This window comes from Artemia franciscana, chromosome 6 (genome assembly GCF_032884065.1).
Source record: "Artemia franciscana chromosome 6, ASM3288406v1, whole genome shotgun sequence".
NCBI lineage: Eukaryota > Metazoa > Arthropoda > Branchiopoda > Anostraca > Artemiidae > Artemia > Artemia franciscana.
The window spans coordinates 39,113,193-39,136,616 of NC_088868.1; the positions used below are offsets into that span (position 1 = coordinate 39,113,193).

The 23,424-nt window shown below is 35.0% G+C and overlaps 1 protein-coding gene across 2 annotated transcripts in view; it reads right to left on the bottom strand.

Annotated features, from left to right (window-relative positions):
* Positions 1-23,424, bottom strand: part of LOC136028410 (longitudinals lacking protein, isoforms H/M/V-like) — a 203,602-nt gene that overhangs the window by 52,298 nt on the left and 127,880 nt on the right. For both annotated transcript variants that reach the window (XM_065706243.1, XM_065706244.1), the window contains exon 10: positions 17,411-17,652. In XM_065706243.1, coding sequence (XP_065562315.1) covers positions 17,411-17,652 — 242 coding nt within the window. The remainder of the gene's footprint in view (positions 1-17,410; positions 17,653-23,424) is intronic.

A 23,424-nucleotide genomic window follows, 5' to 3' on the forward strand; every position in this document is an offset into this window, starting at 1 on the left:
CATATGGCACGAAAGAAGGCACTTTTTATGCAGTTTCTCAAGGGGTGGGTCTAAAGGGCTACCAGAACATCATAGATAGATTTTTGATAGCTCATACAAAAAATGTTTCTCATATCTACGTTTTTCCTATAAGTTCCACCATCTGCAAGATTCAAATGGCACTAAACCATATCTCAAGTGGAAAAGCTGGGGCTAGTGGGCTACCAGACCTTTTTAGAGTGATGTTTAATGGCTCATTTGAAAACTTTTGCTCATATTTACGTGTTTTGTATCAGTTCTACCCTTCGTAAGTGAGATATAGCACTAAAAACAACACTTTTGGTGCCACTTCTTGAGCGGAAACTCTTGAAATTATACAACGGCATCATTGTAATCAGTCTAAAACCTTCAACTGGAGGTTGGCAAGAACACCTCCCGCAAGCTCATACTCCTGGCCCCCTTAATGAGCTACGCAATCAAAGTCTTACAAACACCAATATATTAAATTATATTATTAGAGGCATGGTTCTGCTAGTACAGCTGTGGACTTCAAATTAGATTATCATACGTTCGATTCCAGCTTGGATTTTTTTAAAATCGTGGTTTGTCCCTCCTAATGATTACTTTTCAGATAATCGATTATTTTTGCAAATGTGATGCACTCATTTTTTAAAAACATATCCCGGGAAGGCTCATTTTAAACCTATTGCTTATATCTAGGTGATTTTTATCAATTTTACCATCCATAAGTGCCATATAGCACTAAAAACGGTAATTTGTTTCCACTTCTTAAGTGGAACAGTTTGGAAGCATAAAATGCTAGCATTACAATAATTATGGCCCAAAGCACTTAACTGGAGATTTATAAGCACCCCTCACATATACTCCCCCTCCAAACCCTCTTAGTAAGTTTCATAAATTGCCTACTCATCTTTAAAGTAAAAGATTGTTGCAAAAACAAATTAACTAAAACAAAAAACTTTTCAACAAAAATCTACGAAAAATTAAGCTTGAATGATCAACAGTTTTGATTTGAACCTTCAAACTTTACTCTGCGATGAAGTCTGTGTACTAGTTCTAATGGCGGTAACTGAGGGGAATGGAAGTCCTTGCCTCCTTAGTTTTTTGCTCCTGCCTAGGTTTTGAAAAACACCCTTTTTGGTCATTTCATTGGAAGAAACACTTTTCATTTGAAGAAAAATGGGGGAAACAACCGAAAGTGCCCTTTATGGGAATGTGCTATCAAGTCAAATTTATAGAAAGCGATTAGGTATAAATATATGATTTTAAATGAACCCTTAAACAGATCTCTTTCGTTACAATAGCCTTCTAGTTTCTGCTAGTCAGTAGGCTATTTATAAAGCCCTGTCTTCATTATGGCTTTTTCAGGCGAAGTCGGCCGAGTAAAAAAAGCTTTTTGTTCATCGAAAAACAAACGTTGAAAAACATGTATTGTTTTGTGAATTATGAATAATAGACTTTATGTTACAGACTAAAAGTTTTTCGTAGATGTTAAGGTTATGTGTAGTATTTTCTAGAGGTGTCTTATCTCCTCTAGATCGGTGATAATCAGAACTTATATTAAAAATAAGTTTTCAGCTGAAACTAAGGAGTGACATTAAAACTTAAAACGAACATACATTAGTCCGTATAAATAAAAAAATCATGACAGCGCTGTTTCTACATTAAGTTTTAATCAAAAACAAATAAACATTAATTTAAAAACAAATTTTTCTTAGGGATTTAAAGATCGAAGTTGAAACCTAAAATGGACAAAAATTATTACTTCACAGCCTATCGAATATATATATCAATAAAACTGGTACAAATAAACCAACTAATTATGTTCCCCTATATTTTTAGAATTATAGAAAACTAGCGTTTTACTGAAAACACAAAATAATATGGAGTTATGGTACAGTGAAAGCAAACCAATTAAAAACCCTTTTTATGGAATAAAAATATTATAAATCCCTTTTAGGATAAATCCTTTTTAAGATAAAGCAACAATCCATTTTAGGGTTGTTGCTTTATTTTTTTTTTCGCTTATCACTTCTGCACGATGGCTCAGTTCAATGACTGGCTCTTGTTTTGGTTCTGAAAAGGAAATGTCATGATTAGTTTGTAGACAAGTTCGAAGTAAAGCCGTTTTGATAGCATTAGGACTATAGACTAGCTTTAGAATTTTATCATAACTTGAAATTCACTGTTGTATCGAGAGAAACAACCAGATTTCCAGAGTTCATGTTGTTCAATTCCAGAGCTATTTGTATTATAGCTGACGAGACCAAAATACTACCTGATAAATCAATTCAATATTTCTGTATACTGTTCAATTAGTTGGCGGTTATTAAAAAAGAAAACAAAATACTAATTTTATGCTTATATTTTTAAGTGATTTTAATTGTATCCTGAAAGTTACTGACGTCAGAACTAGTGTAAGACTATGCAAAATTTTATAGATTCGTTTATTGGTGTCTGAATACATACTCAATTTTGACTACCAAATTACTATTCCTGTTTTTATGCTTGACTTTTGTGTTGTCAGTAAAGCGCTAGTTTTCTATAATCATAAAAGTATAGGGGAACATAAGACGTTGGTTTATTTATACTAGTTTTAATGATATATATATATATATATTAGATAGGCTGTGAAGTAATAATTTCTATCCGTTTCAAATTTTTTATTTATACTAGTTTTAATGATATATATATATATATATATTAGATAGGCTGTGAAGTAATAATTTCTATCCGTTTCAAATTTCAACTTTGCTCTTTAATTCCCTCAAAAAGAAATTTAGTTTTTAAAGATTAATGTAAGTTAAGGATCTTTCAAAACACAGTGATTAAAACAAAATTTAAGAGAATATATTGGCTATACCAAAGAAAAAATAAAACAGAAACAACAAATAAAGTTTGCAATAAGCCTTACATGAACGGGTAGAAGGGGAAGATATACACTTATTGAACATTTTAAATGCATAGGGGGAAAATTTCTTCTATGTCATTCAGTGGAAAATTTATCAAGGTAAAAACCAGGATTTTTCTAAGGGCAGAAGGAGGGAGGCAAGGCATAAGTAGAGGGAAGGGATGCCAAGGGAAAAACAAATTTGTCCATGAATATAAATGGCAGGAGAATTCTTAAACACTATAATTTAGGACTTCTAAACTTTTCAGGAGCTTAAGAAAAGTGCAGTGGCATCAATCAACAGAAATTAGCCTAGGGGGAGGGGGACCAAGATATACATTTTTTTTCAAAATCAAAGGGGAGGGGTCAATTTTGTTATGTTTTTCAATTTTTTAAAATAAAAATACACAAATAAAGAATTTCTCAGAATTTGTGGGACAAAAAAATCAAGAGGCACATGTCCCCCTGTCCCCACCGATTCCGGCCACTGGAAAATTTGAATTATAATTAAAATACAGGAAAGACTAAAACAAAGAAATCAATAATAATTCAAGATGATTAAAAAGCTTCGATAAAAAAGAAAACTAGAAACCAAAATCAAAACTAAAAAAAAAAACACTCCTGCGTATGCGCCTGGCTGATGATCGCCAAGCAAATAAATAGCGGGGCCAAATCACATAAGCGTAGGGGAGCTAAGATTTATTTAAGTAAAGATTTTAACAATGCATTTATAAATCTGGGGACAGAAGAGGGAGGGGCACAATATTGTTGTATTTTTCACTTTAATAAAAAAAAATATATTTTTCAAAAATTACAACCCCACTCCAGCCAATTGGAGTCCCTAAAAGCGCTGATGGAAAATAGTCTCCAACTGTCAAGATAACCGAAAATGGACATGTAAACAAGTATAATACCTTTTCAAACCATTCATCATTCCGCAATTATCTGCTGAATTGACTGATAAAGGAAAATAAATATTTCAAAAGATTTTTAATTGAGTTTAAGCAAAGAAATTGTATCTGCAAATCTTGAGAGTTCACCGACTTTCAGAAATCATGTACATCAGGTGAACGTACTAAGCGTGACAGAACTATGCTATGCGTTGCGGGGACATTACAAAACGTTGTGGGACTGTGCCATGCTTTGCGGAACTGTGTGGCAGACATGGCCCTCTGAGATGTTCACCAGGTGGCGGAAAGTGAGGAACCCTCATAAAGCTCTTTGACCTTACAGGTGATAAACGGATGGACAAACTTTATTAAAGCCTTATGGGTCATTTACAGAAAAATTATTTCATCTCATTTACATTTGCTACATAAATCAGCACTAAATTGAAACACGTATGTAAAAATTTAGGAGCTTAAATTAGATACGTAGACTAGAGACAGTGACGTAATTTCTTCTAAATCCTGGGGGAGGGATCAAAATAGGAGCCAATTTTCCCAAATCAAGTGAAAATGACTGTGAAAACTGAAAAATGAGTAAAAAATACCAAAAAGGTAAAGATATACTAAAGAAAACTGACCCGTTTCTATGGATGCTTGAATTATGCAGGCTTATCTTAATCTTGACCAGATTTTTTGAAGCAACTAAATTCCAGCACGGAGGGGGGAGGGGAAACCTAGATTTGCTAACAAAGTAAATCCCATAACAAAGATTTCCCCATAACTTTTATTTTTAGTATATAACATTTTTAGGACATCCCTGACTAAAAAGTCCTAAAAATGTAAAGAAAATTTGAATTGAAATGCGATTGACTTGGTTAAGTGGAAATTTACACAACCACATATATGTTTGGAAATTAGAAAATCGGGAATTAGATTTCTAATAATCAAAGACTTTCATCTGCAGTTATATAAATTTTTGTTGTAGTTGTAGTTAAGTATAAATTTACACAACCACATATATGTTTGGAAATTAGAAAATCGGGAATTCGATTTCTAATAATCAAAGACTTTCATCTGCAGTTATATAAATTTTTGTTGTAGTGGGCTACAAATAAAAAAAGTAACGCCACCAAAAATCAGCAAAAAATAAACTAAAAAAATATGGCAGTAAAGAGATTAAGAAAATGTAGCTTTCCTTTGAAGGTTAGTTGTTTTTTTTTGGAAGTCAACAGGTTTTTAATGTTTGAATTTTTATAAAAGAAAAGTGGTGTCGCATTTAATTGATTAGTTTCATTTATGAGTTTTCACTGTTCAACGTAGCAAGACTGGCGAAAATGTGATACTGCCATGAAAACTTCATAGTTAAAAAAAAAGCTGAATTCCCAGAAAATTCCTATTTTCAGCTGTGGATAGATCTAAGACAGGTTCAGAGACCAAAAAACGTCTTAATTTCGATGTCCTTGCTACTTGAACTAATCAGAGAAAGACATGGAGTTACTGCCAAAGACCAAGGTGGGCCAGTAGTTTAAAATTTTTACACAGGCCTGCATATTAAAAGTTAATAAATCTATTCAAAAGGCCCGGCATTGAACTTCCTAGCTTACAGGAGGAAAAAATGAAAAATAGCAAAAATCGAAACAATAAGAAAAAAAAATTAAAAATAGGAAAAAAGGAAAAATATCGATTGCTAAAAATTGGGTAATATTTTTATATTTCCATCTTAAAGTAAGCGAAAAACTTACTTATTTCTGGTCAACAATCGACACCAGCCAAATTACATGGGAATTACTCCCCAGAGAGGAAGACGGCGAACAAAAATAAAAAATACAAACTATATGAAAAATTTGAGGAAATATGGGAAAGCATTTTGACGTAGTAGGCTACTTATATCGATTTTCTAAAAAATAACCAACACATTTAATTCTCCTTCAAAAAAGTTCAATTTTACTCCCCACCCACCCAAAAATGCCAAAACTGAGACTGCGTCGCAGCTTGGCGTAATATTCTTTAGCAAGGGGATAGGCAAATATCCTACAAAAAGGGGAAAATTTCAGAAAAAAATTAATTTACAACATAAGTGTCACATTTAAACAGCCTAAAATTGATGAATTCATTGTGAATTCGTCACCATGAGACACGTAGGGATATTGAAAGTTATTTAGTTACAATATGGAACTACCACCTAGTGCAGAAATTATACATCGTACGCTAATTACTTTTAAATTACGTTATTACGTAATTACGTCAATTACGTACGCAGAATGACTTTCTTCCCTATGCCCCCTGCTCTCCTAAATAATTTCTTAGACCACGCTGTCCTTTCAATTACAACTAAAACGAAAATCTACTAGAAAGGGTAATTTCTAAATTAGATATTGAAAAAACAAATTTTGAATAATAATATAAGTCCGAATATGTTTACTTACAATTCGGAAGCCTTTAGGAAAAGAAATAATAATAATAATAATAATAAAAACAACATAAAAAACAAACAAAACAAAAAAAATTACACACAAAGAAAACTCATAGTTACCCTCTCTCCAGAGGCATCGTTTGGGGGGGGGCAAGGGGGAATTTGTCCCCTAATAATTTAGAGAAAAACTGTTATATAACCCATGTTCCCTGACTATCTGGATATATGCCCCTCTTGCCCCCCCATCAAAATGCTGGAACTACGCCCCTGCCTCTCTCCTACATCCCGAGGTATTTCTCAACATTTCTTGTACTTTCTATATAAGTCTCCTTTGTTTTTTTTTATAATTTGTCATTTGATAATCTCCCTGCAATAGCACCCCCCCCCCCCGAGACGAATAGTTGCCTACGTGCTTAATATCAATAAAAAACATCTCATTGCGTTTAATTTTATCTAAAAACACGCAAATCCTTCAAGTGCATGCAATTTTTTTTTTACTTTGTATAAATAATTACTAAATATTCTTATGTCTGTCAGCAAGTCATAGCAACAACGTTATCTGACAGTACTACCTCCTTAACCTACATAAAAAGTTACTAGGTTTAGGCCTTCGGGGGAAGGGATTCTGCTTTTGTAGGGGGGTTACCGAAAAAAAAATCCATATTCAGGAGAGAGACAACCCTGGGGGCCACCAAGGAGGGGTGGAACCCACTATCTCAGAGAGAGCAAGCTTCATACACAAATTCAATCCCTTTAGTCCTTCCCAAACCCAGGATTGGGTATGGGGGTATGTTGAAATACAAGTAGATACCCGGGAGACAAGAGCATGGGGGCCACCAGTAAGGGGTGGAACCCAACATCTCAGATAGAGCAAGCTTAATCCACAAAAAGTCCATTTTCTCCCATTTTATTTGGTTCTCAAGATATTTAGAAGTTACTAATATTTTTCAAATTGTTTTCTGAATTTTAATCATTTAGAGAAACAATAATGAAATGACATTTTTGGTTCCAAACGCTTTCTTGCCATAGCTTGGATGCAAGAACGTATCCAGGATTTTTTTTTGGAGGGGGGTACAACAAAAACGTAAAACAAAATGTCAAAATTTGTCTAGGCCTAAATTCAATTTTGTTGCGTTTTTAGGAGTCAGAAAAACATTGGGGGGGGGGCTACTAACACCCTCACCTCTCCAACGTTGAACACAACCCTGTTTGGATGCCTTTAAACTGACCAAAATTATTTATATCGTTTATTAGCACTTCACTGAAGTAGATGAAGCTTTTGATCTTGAACTGTTTTTTTTTTGCCGCATCTCCTTTTTTAATTTTTACTGTTTTTGCCATCCTTGCACACTTAATTGATCCTTCATAAAAGTTAAAAAACGCAACACGCGTTTCTCAATTCTCCTTTTTCATACTTTACTCCTCCCATAAAGTTCCAACTTCATTTGAATTCTTTCAAGTTCCGACTTCATTTGGCAATTTGCCACCCTTCGTCCGTAAAATGTGCGAAGCAATTCTCCTGGAAGACACTTCACCAATCTATCTCTGCCTTTCGAAGCGCCTACGCTTCAGAAACACACTTGACCACTGTCATTATCGTAGCTTCCAATATTTTACTTTTGCTTCAGAGACTTAGCTTTTAACTCTTCCGAATTTTTCAGCACACTCAACATCCTCTCTTCAACTTCTTTGACTCCTAATCTATGCGACTCAGTCTTCTTAAAATTAATTCTCAAACATATTGTTGCACCCTGAACTCTCAGACCTTCCAAAATATTCATTCATTTTGATAATTTTTTGTGCAGGACACTCAAATTATCTTCATATTCTAAGTCTAGAAGAGCTTTGGCTTTGCACTTGATTCAATGCTTTCCTATAGTCTTTGCCGTGCTCCTTAGGATAAGGTCCATGAAAACAAGCCCTGTACACGGAAATAGAACACGACCCTGCTTAACACCTGATTTAACACCAAACCAGTTACTAATTCAGATTTATTAAACCTTTGAACTGAATGAAAATCAATTACAACACACAAATAGTAATTGTTTAAAAGTTCATGGATGAATTACCAAGTACAGTGAAAAGGAAATCTGTTCGAAACTTACGTAACCACAAATCTCTTGCAAAACTAGAAAAATTAGGAATTCATTTTTGAAGTAAAAAAGACGTCCATGTGCAGTTATATAGTTGTCCATGTGCAGTATATATATATATATATATGTATATATATATATATATATATATATATATATATATATATATATATATATAAAACAAAAAAAAAACAGAAAGTGAAACATCATAAAAATTAAGCTAAAAACATTTGGCACCAAAACAGCTTAAAAGGTGTGGCTTTCCTTTGGAGGTATAGTTGTCAATGGTAACCAACATTGTTGACATTTGGTGTTATTTGGACGGAAACCGTCGTCAATTATAATCAATTAGTTTCACTTATTCCTTTTCATAGCTCAACGTGGCAACACTGAAGAAAATATGATACTGGCCTAATAAATTAGTAATATTGAAACGACGGAGGGGTTACTCACTCTCAGAAACCATGTAGGCCTACACCGGATGGAGCGTGGCAAGCATGGTGGAACTTGGGCAAGTGTTTGGGGAATATACCAGGCGAGGCAGAAATGTGCGGCATTCATGGCGTTCCGAGGACAAAACTTAGAAATTAATGGTAAACAAAGCTAAGATGGGTTCCAAGGGGGCAAAGCGTCTTAGTTTTGGTGTCCTTGGTGTCTTAAGTAAACATTTTTCCTTTGAACAATGAGTCAGAACTCACTGAGTGGCATGATTAAGTGAAAATGAACGTCAGAAAATTGTAGGATGGTTCAAACCAGATCGCATAAGCAATCGCTACGTTCACTTAGTGGGCAGTACTTAATTTTTTTAATATTTAAAAACTTTGATTCCACCATTGCGAGTTCAAAACTTGGAAAAAACAGCAATAACTTGCAATAATCATAGCCCGAGAGCAAAAACACTGTCAACAATTGTATATTACAACCATTAATTATTCCAACTCCTTAAAAAAGAGAACAAATCTACCTACCTATAAAATATTCATAATATAAAAGTACAAGAGAATCGTTAATAGTTTTAAAGGATAATTTTCACCAGTCGTCGAGAAACGCATATAGAATTCAGGCAAGAGCTGAAGATCAGGTCTAAAATTAACGCTTGACCGCGAAGCGACTGCCAAAATCGTGCTAATAAATAAAAAAGCGATTAAATTCTTAACTAACGCTTAGCAACAAAAAACTTTGAACCGTTGGAAATGTCTGGTAAAACCGGAATATCAGTAGTTGCGTCCGAAAACAGGAACTCATTTGATGTCGAATTATTTCGCTTCGTTGAATGCAAAATTATACTAAAAAATCTTAAGTGGCGCGGGATTCAGGGAGTGGTGGTCTTAAACACCAAAAAACTAAAAAATGTTGGCCACCACATTAATGTTTTTAAGGAGGGGGGAGTTAGGCGACTAATTTTTGAGGTAGAATTCGTGATACTTGATACACACGTGGTACACGGTACTTTTAGGCATAATTTTAGTCGCCTAAAAACTTAATAAGAATCCTGGCAAGGGCCCCAAATCAGGTCCTAATTAACATTTGGTGGTGGAGCGGTTGCCAAAATCTTGCTAATACATAAAAAGGCAATTAAATTCTAAAGTAAAAACAAAGCCCTTAATAACAAAATACATTGGAGATGCCTGGTAAAACCAGAATAGAAAACCAGTAGCTACGTACAAAAACAGGTACTAATTTACTCTCAAATTATCCGCTTCTTTGAGAGGAAAAAGAAATACCACATTGGCATAGGTACCCAAAAATATAACCTTTCAGGTGGGGGGGGGGGGTGAAAAACCAAAATTTCGTCTTAAGCCACTATTTTGAACTTATTTTTAGAGCAAGAGGTTCTGAACTCCGGGTTCAGTGCTTTACGTACCATACAATTTTCTAGTCGCCAAGACACTAAATTAGAATTGCGGCGAGAGTTGAAAATTAGGTCCTAAATTAACGCTTGGCCACGAAGTAGCTGCCAAAATCGTGCTAATAAATAAAAAAGTAATTAAACTCTAAGAAAAAGCACCTAACAACAAAGCACTTCGAACCGCTGGAAATAACTTGTAAAACTAGTAGCTACGTCAAAAATAGTTACTGATTTAATGTCAAATTATCCGTTCTTTGTGAGGCAAAACAAATACTATGTTTTCACAGGTACAAACAGTTCTAACCACTTGGAGGGGGGTTTCAAAACATCAAAAATGTATTTTTGCTTATACCACCATTTTTGAGTTTCCTCCAAGTATGGATGTTTCTGAGCAATTTCAGGGGTAGAATCCTGCCCATTTTGTACAGGCATGTAAATAATAAACTTGGTAAGGTTGGGTTTCTAGCGGAAAAATAAAATAAAGAAACATTAAATGTTGTAACCTGTATTCGAACTCAGAATTGTATTCCACTGTATTATTATTGTTGTAACAAAGTGACAAATATAAAAATTACAAGAAAACAAAACCACTTACAACTATCCACATATCTAAAAAAATGGACCAAATTAAAAGAGTCTCGGTCCGAACTTGGGTAAGGTGATAATGCTTAGCTGACTTCTAATTTTGCTAATTTTTAGGTTTTTTCAACTTTTTTTTATTGATTCTTATTTGTCTTAAATTTTCTATGTCTTTCATTTTATTTTTTTTCTTCGTCAAATACAGTGGATATATATATATATATATATATATATATATATATATATATATATATATATATATATATATATATATACATATATATATATATACATATATATATATATATATATATATATATATATATATATATATATATATATATATATATATATATATACATATATATATATATATATATATATATATATATATATATATATATATATATATATATATATACATATATATATATATATATATATATATATATATATATATATATATATATATATATATCTATCTATATATATAAAAATAAGTTGTCTGTGTGTGGATCTGTGGATGGATCATGTGACGTCATGTTTCGGCTGACGTCATTCAAGTTATATAAGACATATGTTCGCCGTCATGTTTCGGCTGACGTCATGAAATTAGTTGCCATCATTTTTGCTTTGAAGGCGTGACGTCATTCAAGTTATATAAGACGTATGTTCGCGTAGAATTCTATTAATGCTTAAGTTTATAATGACTGATGAAGATGCTCAAAGAGTCTATGCCAAAAACTTGCTGCTGATAGAGAAAGTCAGAAAAGAAAGCGTGCCGAGGAACTACCAGAGCAACGCGAAAGCAGACTTGCTGCTAAAAGAGAAAGTGAAAAAAGAAGGCGTGCCGAGGAACTACTAGAGCAACGCAGAAGCAGACTTTCTGCTAAAAGAGAAAGTGAAAAAAGAAGGCGTGCCGAGGAATCAAAAGACCAGCAGGGAAACAGGCTTGAGGCTGATAGAGAAAGAAAGAACAGAAAGCATGCCGAGGAACTACCAGAGCAACGCAGAAGCAGACTTGCTGCTAAAAGAGAAAGTGAAAAAAGAAGGCGTGCCGAGGAACTACTAGAGCAACGCAGAAGCAGACTTGCTGCTAAAAGAGAAAGTGAAAAAAGAAGGCGTGCCGAGGAATCAAAAGACCAGCAGGGAAACAGGCTTGCTGCTGATAGAGAAAGTAAGAAAAGAAAGCGTGCCGAGGAAAACGATGACTCTGGTCAAACATTTTCAGATCAATTGCTGGCAATGGCAAACGGAAAGCTCCCAGTAGACTCAATTTCAGGACGTATACAACTACCTGCTGATTTCTGTAATTTAGTGACGTCCAAAAATGAATTGATTGAAAAAATATTTCCGAATATTCTAAAAAATTATAAAAATAATAAATGGCTAAGTGAAAGAGCGATTCTCGCACCCAAAAATATAGATGTCCACGAAATCAACAATATTGTTTTGACCAAGATTCAAGACCAGGCAGTCCTTTACAAGTCAGTCGACACAGTTTTGGAACCAAATGAAGCGGTTAATTATCCATCTGAATTTTTAAATTCCATAGATCTTTCAGGGTTTCCACCACACGTGCTACAACTAAAAATAGACGTACGAATAATATTGTTACGTAACATAAACCCACCAAAGCTTTGCAATGGCACTCGACTTGCCGTAAAAAAAAACAATGGAAAACCTAATAGAGGCCACAATCCTGACAGGGCCTTTTGAGGGTGAGGCTGTTCTTATTCCTCGCATTCCCATGATTCCAACAGATCTGCCTTTTCAATTTAAAAGATTGCAATTCCCAATTCGATTAGCATTTGCAATCACCATTAACAAAGCTCAAGGTCAATCATTAGAAAAATGTGGTATTGATCTTAATACTGATTGTTTTTCCCATGGACAATTGTACGTTGCATGTTCGAGGGTCGGTAAACCTGACAATCTATTTATATGCAGCGAGAATTGGACAGCGAAGAATGTTGTATATTCGCAAGTTTTACGCAGTTAATTTGTATTTCGGAACCAAATGAAGCGGTTAATTATCCATCTGAATTTTTAAATTCCATAGATCCTTCAGGGTGTCCACCACACCTGCTACAACTAAAAATAGGCGTACCAATAATACTTTTAAGAAATATCAACCCACCAAAGCTTTGCAATGGCACGCGACTTGCCGTAAAAAAAAAAAAACAATGGAAAACCTAATAGATGCCACAATCTTGACAGGGCCTTATGAGGGTGAGGCTGTTCTTATTCCTCGCATTCCCATGATTCCAACGGATCTGCTTTTTCAATTTAAAAGATTGCAATTCCCAATTCGATTAGCATTTGCAACCACCATCAACAAAGCTCAAGGGCAATCACTAGAAAAATGCGGTATAGATCTTAATACAGATTGCTTTACCAATGTACAATTGTATGTTGCATCTTTGAGGGTCGGTAAACCTGACAATCTATTTATACGCACAGACAATGGGACAGCGAAGACTGTTGTATATTCACAAGTTTTACGTAGTTAATTTGTATTGTATCTATCTATATAAAAACGAGTTGTGTGTATGCATGTTTGTTTGTTTGTAAAAAGAGCGTTTGCATATGACGTCATTATTAGTACATACGGCTTTGTATATGGACAGACAATGGGAAAGCCAAGAATGTTGAATATTCGCAATTTTTACGTAGTTTGAAACACATATATAAATCTATCTATATTCACAGGTGGGACACAGGGACATAACTACAATGGCGCGTAACTAATATGGCGCGTAACTAATATGGCGCGAAACGACTTATGCGCGCGGGGGGGCTTGGGGGGGGCGAAGCGCCCCCACCAACTAGGTGTTGGGGTGGCGCTAAGCGCCACCCCAACAGCTAGTATATATATATATATCACTGCTGCTACTTCAAGCCACTCACTGCATCACCAAGTCACCTGAGGCCAACCGGACAGCAGACACTCCTCTCCAATCCCAACTCATATAAACTTTTATTATTTATGCCCTCCCATGGGGTTCGAATTTCGAATATAGGCTTCGAATAGCGGAATTGGAATATTGCAGCATATGATGAAACAATGATCAAGTATGGTTCTGAAATGTGAGCACTTTGAAAGCCTGAGGAACATAAATGATTTTCAGAACGATTGTCTGAGGTACCTTAATACCTCAGACAATTTTCGGAGGTTTTTTTTTCTCGAGGGAAATTTGTCGGTAAAATATATTGGTGTCGTATCGGTACGACAGCGATATACGGGTATCAGTATAAGATACCAAAAATCCATATCAGTCTGGACCTAATATAAGTATATACAATTTTCTGACAATGCCTACGTTTTCCCCTTGTCGATGTTTGTTCTATCCGTTTTTCGTGGTAAAGCACCATAAGAAAACCGCGTGCATTGACTAGTGAAAGTTTCTATTGGCGGCTTTTATATCGTAAAAGGATTCTAGTGACTAAAAGCAAAAAAGTTGGGACAAAAGCTTTCATCTTAGGTAACTGATAGCAGAAAGTGAATACGATCTAGAATTGATGAAAAGGCGAAACAATTGGTTTCCCGTTTGACCGTTAGTCGAACGGGAGGTACCCGTTTGACTAATGGTATTTCGAACAACAAGCTGTGCGAAGAATTTAGTTATATTCCAATTTCCTGGCCGAGTGGATTGGTGCGCTGGATTCAGGGCCCTTTGTCTGAGAGGGCAGGGTTCGAATCCTAGCGTACCCAATTATTTAGTTTGGGACGGGGGTCAGTGGTGTTACTCAATAAGCTCAGCCAGATTCGACCCATCTCTAAATGGGTACCTGGAGAAATCTGGGGAAGGTAAACAGGAACGGTGCGCGAAAGCACAGGGTGGTTGGCGCTTCCTGACTGAAGGGCCAAGGAACGGAGATCAGCACCGCCGGTAGGGACTGTAAAGTCTAATGCCGTATTCTTTACTCGTTTCTTTACCTTTTTAATCAAAGAAAGGTTGAGATGGCTAGGACACGTTTTACTGATGATGGTTGCCAAAGATCGTCCTTGTTGGCCATCCACCTGGAGCCAAATTGTGAGCAGGTCGTCTTAGAATGGGGTTAAGAGAAGTCTTATGGAAGTATTTGAAGGAAATTGGGACTTCGTATGAGGGTCTGAAGAATGAAGCTAGTGTTGGTATCAGATAGCCTAGTGTTGCAGTGAGTTGATATTAGTAATACTAAATATAATATCACTTTCTCTCTTCAATTTTCTTTAGGAAAAGCAACATACAATAGCAGATTCATATTACTCGTATATTTTTATGAATACAATCTATCACCTAAATTCTTTTTTCAAAAAATAGAAAACAAATAAGCAGAAAAATGGACTTTAAAACTAGAAAGTTACAACATCAATAATTGTTTTATTGCTAAGACTTCTAAATTATATTGACTTACCTAATATGATCTTTTGACAAAGGAGCCGGGTATAAGCTCGTTTAGGCTCTAGCTTGATTCACATCATTTTGGACTAATACTGTTTTTTGCTCTGGATAGTTTCACCCTCTCTTTGCCCTCTTCCCCCTTAAAAAACCAAAAGTGTAAAACTGATTGGCATTTCGTTACAGCTTTTGTAATCAATAAATTAGAAGTGGGGAGGGAAAATTCCTAAGGCATATGCAAGCACAGAGGCAGGGAGCAATTCCGTTTTTTGGGGGGAGGGGTAGAGGGTTAGAAACGTCATACATTTTGGCACCAAAAACTTCAAAGTTTCTCTTTGAGGGATTTTTGAAACAAATGTGGCAAATAAGAATTTCTTCTAGATACAGGTATAGCTGAATCACCCAATGAAATAGATTTTTTTTAATAAACCACAGTATTCCTTAAGCAAATCAAGGAGGCACACTCGTGCCTCTATAAAGAGGCGACACACGACAATGTTAAGCGATCTTCGGTTCTAGTGGTCGCAGACGGATGGGGAGGGATGCATTTCGTAGCCCGAGCTCCAACTAAGAAACCTGCAAAATTTCATCCCCCTCCAACTTTTTCTTCATGGGGAAAATCTGGCCGAAAGTTTCGACCTGTCAACCCAAGCCCCCCTTTAACGTTGTCCGATCGGGCTGAAATTCACAAGTTAAGGTCCCCTAGGGCCCAGGAGCTTATCCGCGAAATTTCAGCTTGATCCGATAACTCCTTCCCTGTTTTCCAGAAACCACGCATAGCCACTTAAAATTCATTTACTTTTTTTTCCTAGACGCCTACAGGTCACATCCGACATCGGATCTGGGTGTACGAAGACTCATTCGATGCGGAATTCTCCGAGTAAGTGCCCATGAAAGTTTCGTAGGAAAATCTTAACCCCCCGAAAGTTTCGACCCTCCAACCCCCCCACCCCTTTTAACGTTGTCCGATCGGGCTGAAATTCACAAGTTAAGGTCCCCTACGGCCCAGGAGCTTATCCGCGAAATTTCAGCTCGATCCGATAACTCCTTCCCTGTTTCCCAGAAACCACCCATTAGCTATTTAATTAACGGATTTCTCTCCATAAGAGCCCATGTTAATTTGAAATTTTTAAAAGCTATTGAGAAGTTATATTTACACACATGCAAGTTATTAGCTCAGTTGGTAGAGCGTGAGACTTTTAATCCTCGGGTCAAGGATTCAAGTCCCTTACGGGCGGTTTTTTTTCACAACATCAAAAAAATTTTGATAACACCTGGACAGCTTATCATTTGAGAGATAACAGAATATTAGCTTCTTATGAGCAAAAGAAACATTTCGGTCATTCTATCTATTTTTTTTCTATTTTATACAATGATTTAAAAGCGGGGGGGGGGGGTTCCTCTCTTAATTCCTGTACGAGGAGTACAGGAATTATTAAATTACATCCACCATGGATTGTAGAAAAACGTACAGAATTAATATGAAAAAAAAATTAAACCTGTACAAAAGAGTCTTTAAAAGCTGGGGGTTTGCCTCTTCTAATAGTCTTCTTATAGTCCTACCTCTCCTAATTCCTCCACGAGGAGTACAGGAATTATTAAATTACATCCACCATGGATTGTAGAAAAACGTACAGTAATAATATGAAAAAAACTTCGTTTTCTTAAAGAGTTAAAGAGGCTGCGTCCCAAAGTCGAACCTTAAAACGTACAGGAATTAGAAGAGGCAGTTGGGGGGCTGCCGCCCCCCAAACCCCCAGCTTATAAAGACTCTTTTGTACAGGTTTTTTGTTTTTTGCTAACCCCCAGCTCTTGGCTTCGGAAAGGCCCTCTTTTAATTAACAAAAATTGAAATGAATGAATAATGGAATAACTTCGAAAAATGTTAAACACAAGAGGACAGGAGAACCATTGCGCCGAAACTAGTAATTAGTAACAATGAAGACCCCCCCCCAAAAAAAAAACCTGTACAAAACCTGCCTCTTCTAATTCCTGTACGTTTTAAGGTTCGACTTTGGGAAGCAGCCTCTTTAACTCTTTAAGAAAACGAAGTTTTTTTCATATTATATTAGAAAGGGAAGGCATTGTTACCTGTCATTGCTATATCAAATTTGGTAGTAAGAGTTTTTTAGTCTCAAAAAGGAACAAAACCCTGTCTCGCTCTTATAAATGAAATTTTAATCAATTAAAGGGAACTACAAGTTTTGAGTCATACATTTTTTTTAATAAATAAATTTTCTGTTTCTTTTTGGGTATTTTTTATACCTCTATTGGGTATGACTTTGTGTATAATTTAAAAAACATCTTCACTTACCTAATCTGCTCTTTTGACAAGGGAGCTTGGCTTTGACCCGTTTGAGTTTGTAGTTGACTCCCGTCACTTTGGGAAAATGGCGATTTTTCACTCGATATAATACAATAGCTGAAATCATTGATTCCAGAAGACATTGCAGTTGATTGGTTTGTACACTCAAAGCCTTGTATATAATTATTGGCGTTAGTTTCAAAAACAGGAATTGGCGTAAAACATGCATTGGATTGCACTAGTTCTCCCCCCTAGAAAACAATATAAATGTTGAAATGCCGGAGAATATAATTTTAACATAATTCACATACTCATATGTTATGATAAAGAATAAATATAATCTAAACCAATGGCAGTTATGGCCTCTCTTGCACCGGAGCGAAACCTTGATTAGCGCCCCGCCCCTGTCACCCACAAAATTTTCAGACCAAATTTCAACAAAGTGTTCATTTATTGGCAAAGTTATTTTCAGTTGATTAAATACTAATTAACTTCAATTTATTTATTATTTAGTTTATTTAATCACTATTAACGGAGTCAATTATTTTAATTATTATTATTGTATAATTATTTTTAACTAATTTTTATTTCATTAATTAATTAGCGTTGTATTAATTTGTCATTTTCATTTATTTACTTCGCTCTCTACTTTATTTTAAAAAAATGAAAATAAAAAGCTAAAAAATGATAATAACCGTTAGATTTTTTATTTGAAATTTTTCACCCTTAATATTTCTGTCCACGAGGCAAGTGCCCCTCTGTCCATCCCCTAAAGCCGCCTCTGATCTGAACATAATTTTGTGTATGAAAATCTCTTTCCCCTGAAGACGAACTGGAGATTTCTCTCTAATTAATTTCTGATATTCTTTGGTAGAACATGGGATACACAAATGGATACGGTATGTTTACTGCTCTTACCACAGCTCTACGACTACTAAATGCTTATCACAAGGGCGTAAGAGGGGGACTAATTGCCCTCCAAACTTTTTGGTTAATTAAAAAAGAAGCTAGAACTTTTGATTTCCGTTCGAACGAGCCCTATCCCGACCTTCTAGGACATTCATCCAATTTTTCTACCTCATCAGCCGGGTTATCTGATATGCTGACTCTGATGGTGTGATTTTCAATAAAACTGTTTGAATTTTTGGCGGCATATCTACCTATTTCAAAAGTCAGGTAAATTCCCTCAGGCTCGTAGTTTTTGATTAGTTACATTGAATTTAATTAGTTTTCCATTTTCAAAGCAATACAAAGCATAATTTTTTTTTACAAGATTGTTTTTTTAACTGTGTGAATAAAGAATCAAACGATGTTTTTGGGGTTTCTTCTTCAATTACCTGAGACAAAATCGATTTTCCAACTTTATCGATTTCCCATACTCTTGTTATACAAATAGATGTCTTATGTTATTGATTTAACCACATTTATGGTAGAAACCATAATAATTTGTTTATAGATTTCGATTATCTTCCCTTACCGCAGTTATGTTAGATAACTAAAACATAATATCGATCTAGGCTACTTTTAATTGGACTTAGCAGACTGCACGTATTGAGTGACCATTTTGCGTGCAGGCGAATTAAACGATTGGGTACGAAGCAACATCAGATCCCGTCATAACAGAGTTTTAATTCATTTAATTCATCTTATTTTAATTCAGAGGAGGCTATTAAAAACCTAATTTAACATTTTCTGTATCTTTCTATGTATTTTATATAACTAATGGTAAAAGGTGGGACGGTCCATTCCCTTAGATTTTCGAGATTTAGTTATATATCATTTAGTTTTACATACAGTTTTTAAGTTGCACCCCTCCTACCGGAATGTTTCCAGTGTACGTGTGGGAAAACCAAACCATTTGGTAATGGTCTTCAAGTCCTTTTGCCAACACTGTCTACTTTAGCCAATAGTTATAAGGTACGAGTCAAAAAAAGGGACTACCTTATTTTGCATTAAAACTGTTGCAATGCAATAGCCTAGTAAACTATGCTTAGAGTTAAAAGTATTCCGATAATAATCTATTTTTAACCCTCTAAAATACAAGACAAGTGGAATAAATAAGAAATAATGAAAGAAAAATAAAACAACTATATCAGAGATAAAACTTATACAACACAACCACTAATCAACTAACGAAAGAACCTCTAAAAGATAACACAACTTTAAAATGAAAACAGGTGAAAACTAACGACTAAATACACGAATTAAAGGGTGGAAGGGGCCAAGAGAAAAAAAATAATCCTTTTCCAATTTTGAGTCTAACTTCCGCAAAGGGGTAATAATGCCAGAAGCCCCAAAATACCGAATTATTTTCTTGACGGAGAATGACGGAGAAAATTTTCGGACAGAGAAGTTGAACACGGAAGACAATTGGCCTTAGACCGGTTCAGCGCTCCTCGCGGAGCTTTTATCGTTAGTCCCCCCAACTTCACCATCATCATTTTTGTTGACAAATAATTGGACTATTTAAAAACTATTTATTTATACTCGCAACATAAGGTTCATCCATCCCAACTTTAGTTGGAAAGAAGAAGATGCTTCAATCTACTACAAAATACTCTTTGAACAGTGTATACTTTGGTGTGGTCTGATGGGGATATTCAGTGATAAAATATTGATGATGCTGAGGAACGAGGGGACTTTCGGGAACTAATCCGCTTGGCGTCTCTGAACCCGAATAACGAGAATTGGGCATAGACTTTGCACTAAAGACTAGGTAATCACGCTTAACGATATTCAATGACAGGCCAACACTTTGGAAATGTTTTGAAATAGATGATATGGAATTCGAGAGGCTAGATCTAGGACGGCTTAAAAGAAGTATATCATCCGCATATGCAATATAAGAGAAAATTACCAAATCACAAGACAAAAGAGAGAGCAAGACAAGAGAAAGAGAGAGCATGGACAGCAAACAGTGGATCCAAATACTGAACCCACCTTGACGCATATACGCAATTCAGCCAGATCCCTTTTTTTCAGGATAGGTGAAATACCAAACAGGAATAGCATTAAATGGTCATAAAAGCTACTATAGAGCAATGCAAGCGCTTTTCGAGAACAATGCTTATTTTCCACATTTTTGTATTTGTTTTATTAAGATAAAACTGCGTTAAGTCAAGACTTGCCGGTACCTGATTATTAATCATTATTATATTTGTTACATTGGTACTGTGCATGTTCTTTCTCTCTCTTTTTTTATGCCTATTTTTTTCAACCCGTTCTTCATTCTTCATTTTTTTTATTTTTTTATTTTTTTTTTAGAGAGAAAGAGGAAGATAAGTTTATTAATATAAATAAACAAAACAAAACAGACCAATGACCAGAAGCAAAGCTTGTTTGAGCTTACAACCCCAGTACAAATACAAATAAAAACAATACCAAAAAAAGAGAGGAAAATAAAAAAGAAAAAAAGGAAAAAAAAAAAATCAATTGCCCTGCATTTCGATCGGTACGGGATTACACTTCAAAAAAGACAAAATAAAAAGAAACTAAAACCACTTGACGAGTATCGCATAAAACAAAACCAACACCTTGGATCCATTTGAGGTCCACTAAACTATCAAAAACATAAATATTAAGGCAAAATAACTTTTCCTCTATGTTCTAATAGAATAGTTTAATGCTTTACAGAGTTTTTGTATGTCTGGTGTCATTGCTTTACAGGCCATAAGTCTATATCCAACCATACCATTGGTATGAAAGTAATATTTTTTCCACTTTACTCTCACTATTGATGACTCATTTAAGCATCAATTCACCAGGGCAGCTGTATTTCTTCTTTCCCCAGACATTTTCATTTTTTTTTCTTTATTTCCTTTTCTCTTTTCAGATGACTAAGAAGCACCTGATCTTAAATGAGCAGCATAGAAGGACTTTTATGAAAACGAGATGAATATGCCAAAGATGATAAAGAAATGTAGATGATCAAAAAACAAAGAAGATAAACTACTTCTAGCAGTGCTTTCATCTCTTATATATATTATTATTTATATCATTTATACCTATAGAATAATTAATTACTAGGTAATAAAGACTTGCAAATGGAAATGGAAAGCTTAGCAAATTTATTTCTAGTGTGTAAGATTTTTCGTTATTTTCTTGATGGGTTTATTAATATTTGTATCGATGAGAAGCTTTCAAATACAAATGGTTATAAATTAGTACCATGTAATATTCTAGAGGGATTTCTATATAGGCTGAAATCCCCAGCAGTGAAAAGGATAAAATCATTGACACTATATAAAGTTTGACTTCAAACTGAACAGATCAATCAACGCTGATTTTAACTATGGATTTCCCATTATATCCCTACGAGGAGGAGATGTTAGTGCTGAGCAGCAGTAATCTGTACTTAATAGAAGGGAGCAGGGTTGCCACCTGTAGGACAAAAGCTCTATTTTAGCACCTTTTTTTATTATGTTTAGCACTATAGCAAGACCTCAGGGATGCAGAAATTGAATAAACCCTGTTGATTTTGACTTACTTTCCTCTAAACTTTTCTGAAGTATGGTTGTGTGTTTATAAGGAGGGGGTGGGGTATGTAAGAGGCGATGGTAGCTTTTGTGTAAAATTTTGTGGTTTACGAACATTACATAAAGAAGGTATTTCCTTAAGGTCTATTGTAGTATGGACAAAAGCCCCTGCTTCCATTCAACGGCAGTAGTCTGTACTTAATTGAAGGGAGCAGGGTTGCCATCTCTAGGACAAAAGTTCTGCTTTAGCACTTTTTTTTATTATGTTTAGCACTATAGCAAGACACCAGTTGACACAATTTATTACCGGCCATTGTCGTCTTAATGGTTGAGAATTGGTAAAGTTCCTTCTAGCTTGTGCCATTGCTTTAAAATTCTTGAAACTTACAGACATCTTTTATTTGATTGTCCTTTATATTATACCCAGAGAATGTTTTTGTCTTTGTGCATATCTGAACTAGGTCTTAGCTTTCCTTTTAGTTTGAATTTGGCAGTCAGTAATAAGGATGTTAGAAACCTTGTTATTGTTTTTTTTTTTAAAAGAACTGGGAGATTAGAAATTTCGTAGTTGGTGATCATTGGTTGTGTAATCATTTTTCTTCATTTGTGACATTAAGATTAGATTAGTGTTTTTTTTTTTTTTTTTTTTTTTTTTTTTTTTTTTTTTTTTTTTTTTTTTTTTTATGTCATGTAGTTTTAGTTTAGCATACAGTGTGAAATACCTTGTTTGGTTTACTCACAAATAAATACTTACTTACAATAGCAAGACCTCAGGGATGCAAAAATTGAATAAACCCTGGTGATTGTGAATAAACACCGACCAGCAATAACTGTACTTAATAGAAGGGAGCAGGGTTGCCACCTCTAGGACAAAAGTTCTGGTTTAGCACTTTTTTTGGTAAAATTCTAGTTGTTTGACTTTTGGCTAACTCGGAAAGGGGTTAGGTTAGGAAAATGAAACTTTCAAGGATGGGTCTAAAGGCTAAAGTATGTCCCGGGAAGGTATTTTGATGTGAAATTTTGGCAAAACAACATTTTACCTTAATTTTCGGTTACCAGTTGCCTTTTTTCTCCCTTTAGTTCTGAAAATACAATTCCTGTTATTTGAGTAGAAATCTGATCCATATCAATGTTTTTTTCTTTTCAAAATTTAGGAAATGTATTTGCATATATTTAAAACCTTATAAATTGGAATTGAGCCAAGTTGTGAAGCTGAAAGCAATTTTTTTGTACTTCATTCAAGCAGAAGATCTATTTGCAAGGTTTCATTTTTATAACATACATATTTTTAAAGGTCATCAAAGGTCAGGGACGTCTAGAGGGAGAAGGAGTGGAGGTGGGTCCTTCAAAATACCTTCCCAGGACAAACTTTAGCCTTTAAAATTATCCCTGAAAGTTTTATTTTCCTAACCTAACCCCTTTCCAAGATAGCCAAAAGTCAATCAACTAGAATTTTACCCTTTTTTTTTATTATGTTTAGCACTATAGCAAGAGCTCAGGGATGCAAAAATAGTACTAAAATAACTTAAAAGTGCTAATTTGGCACTA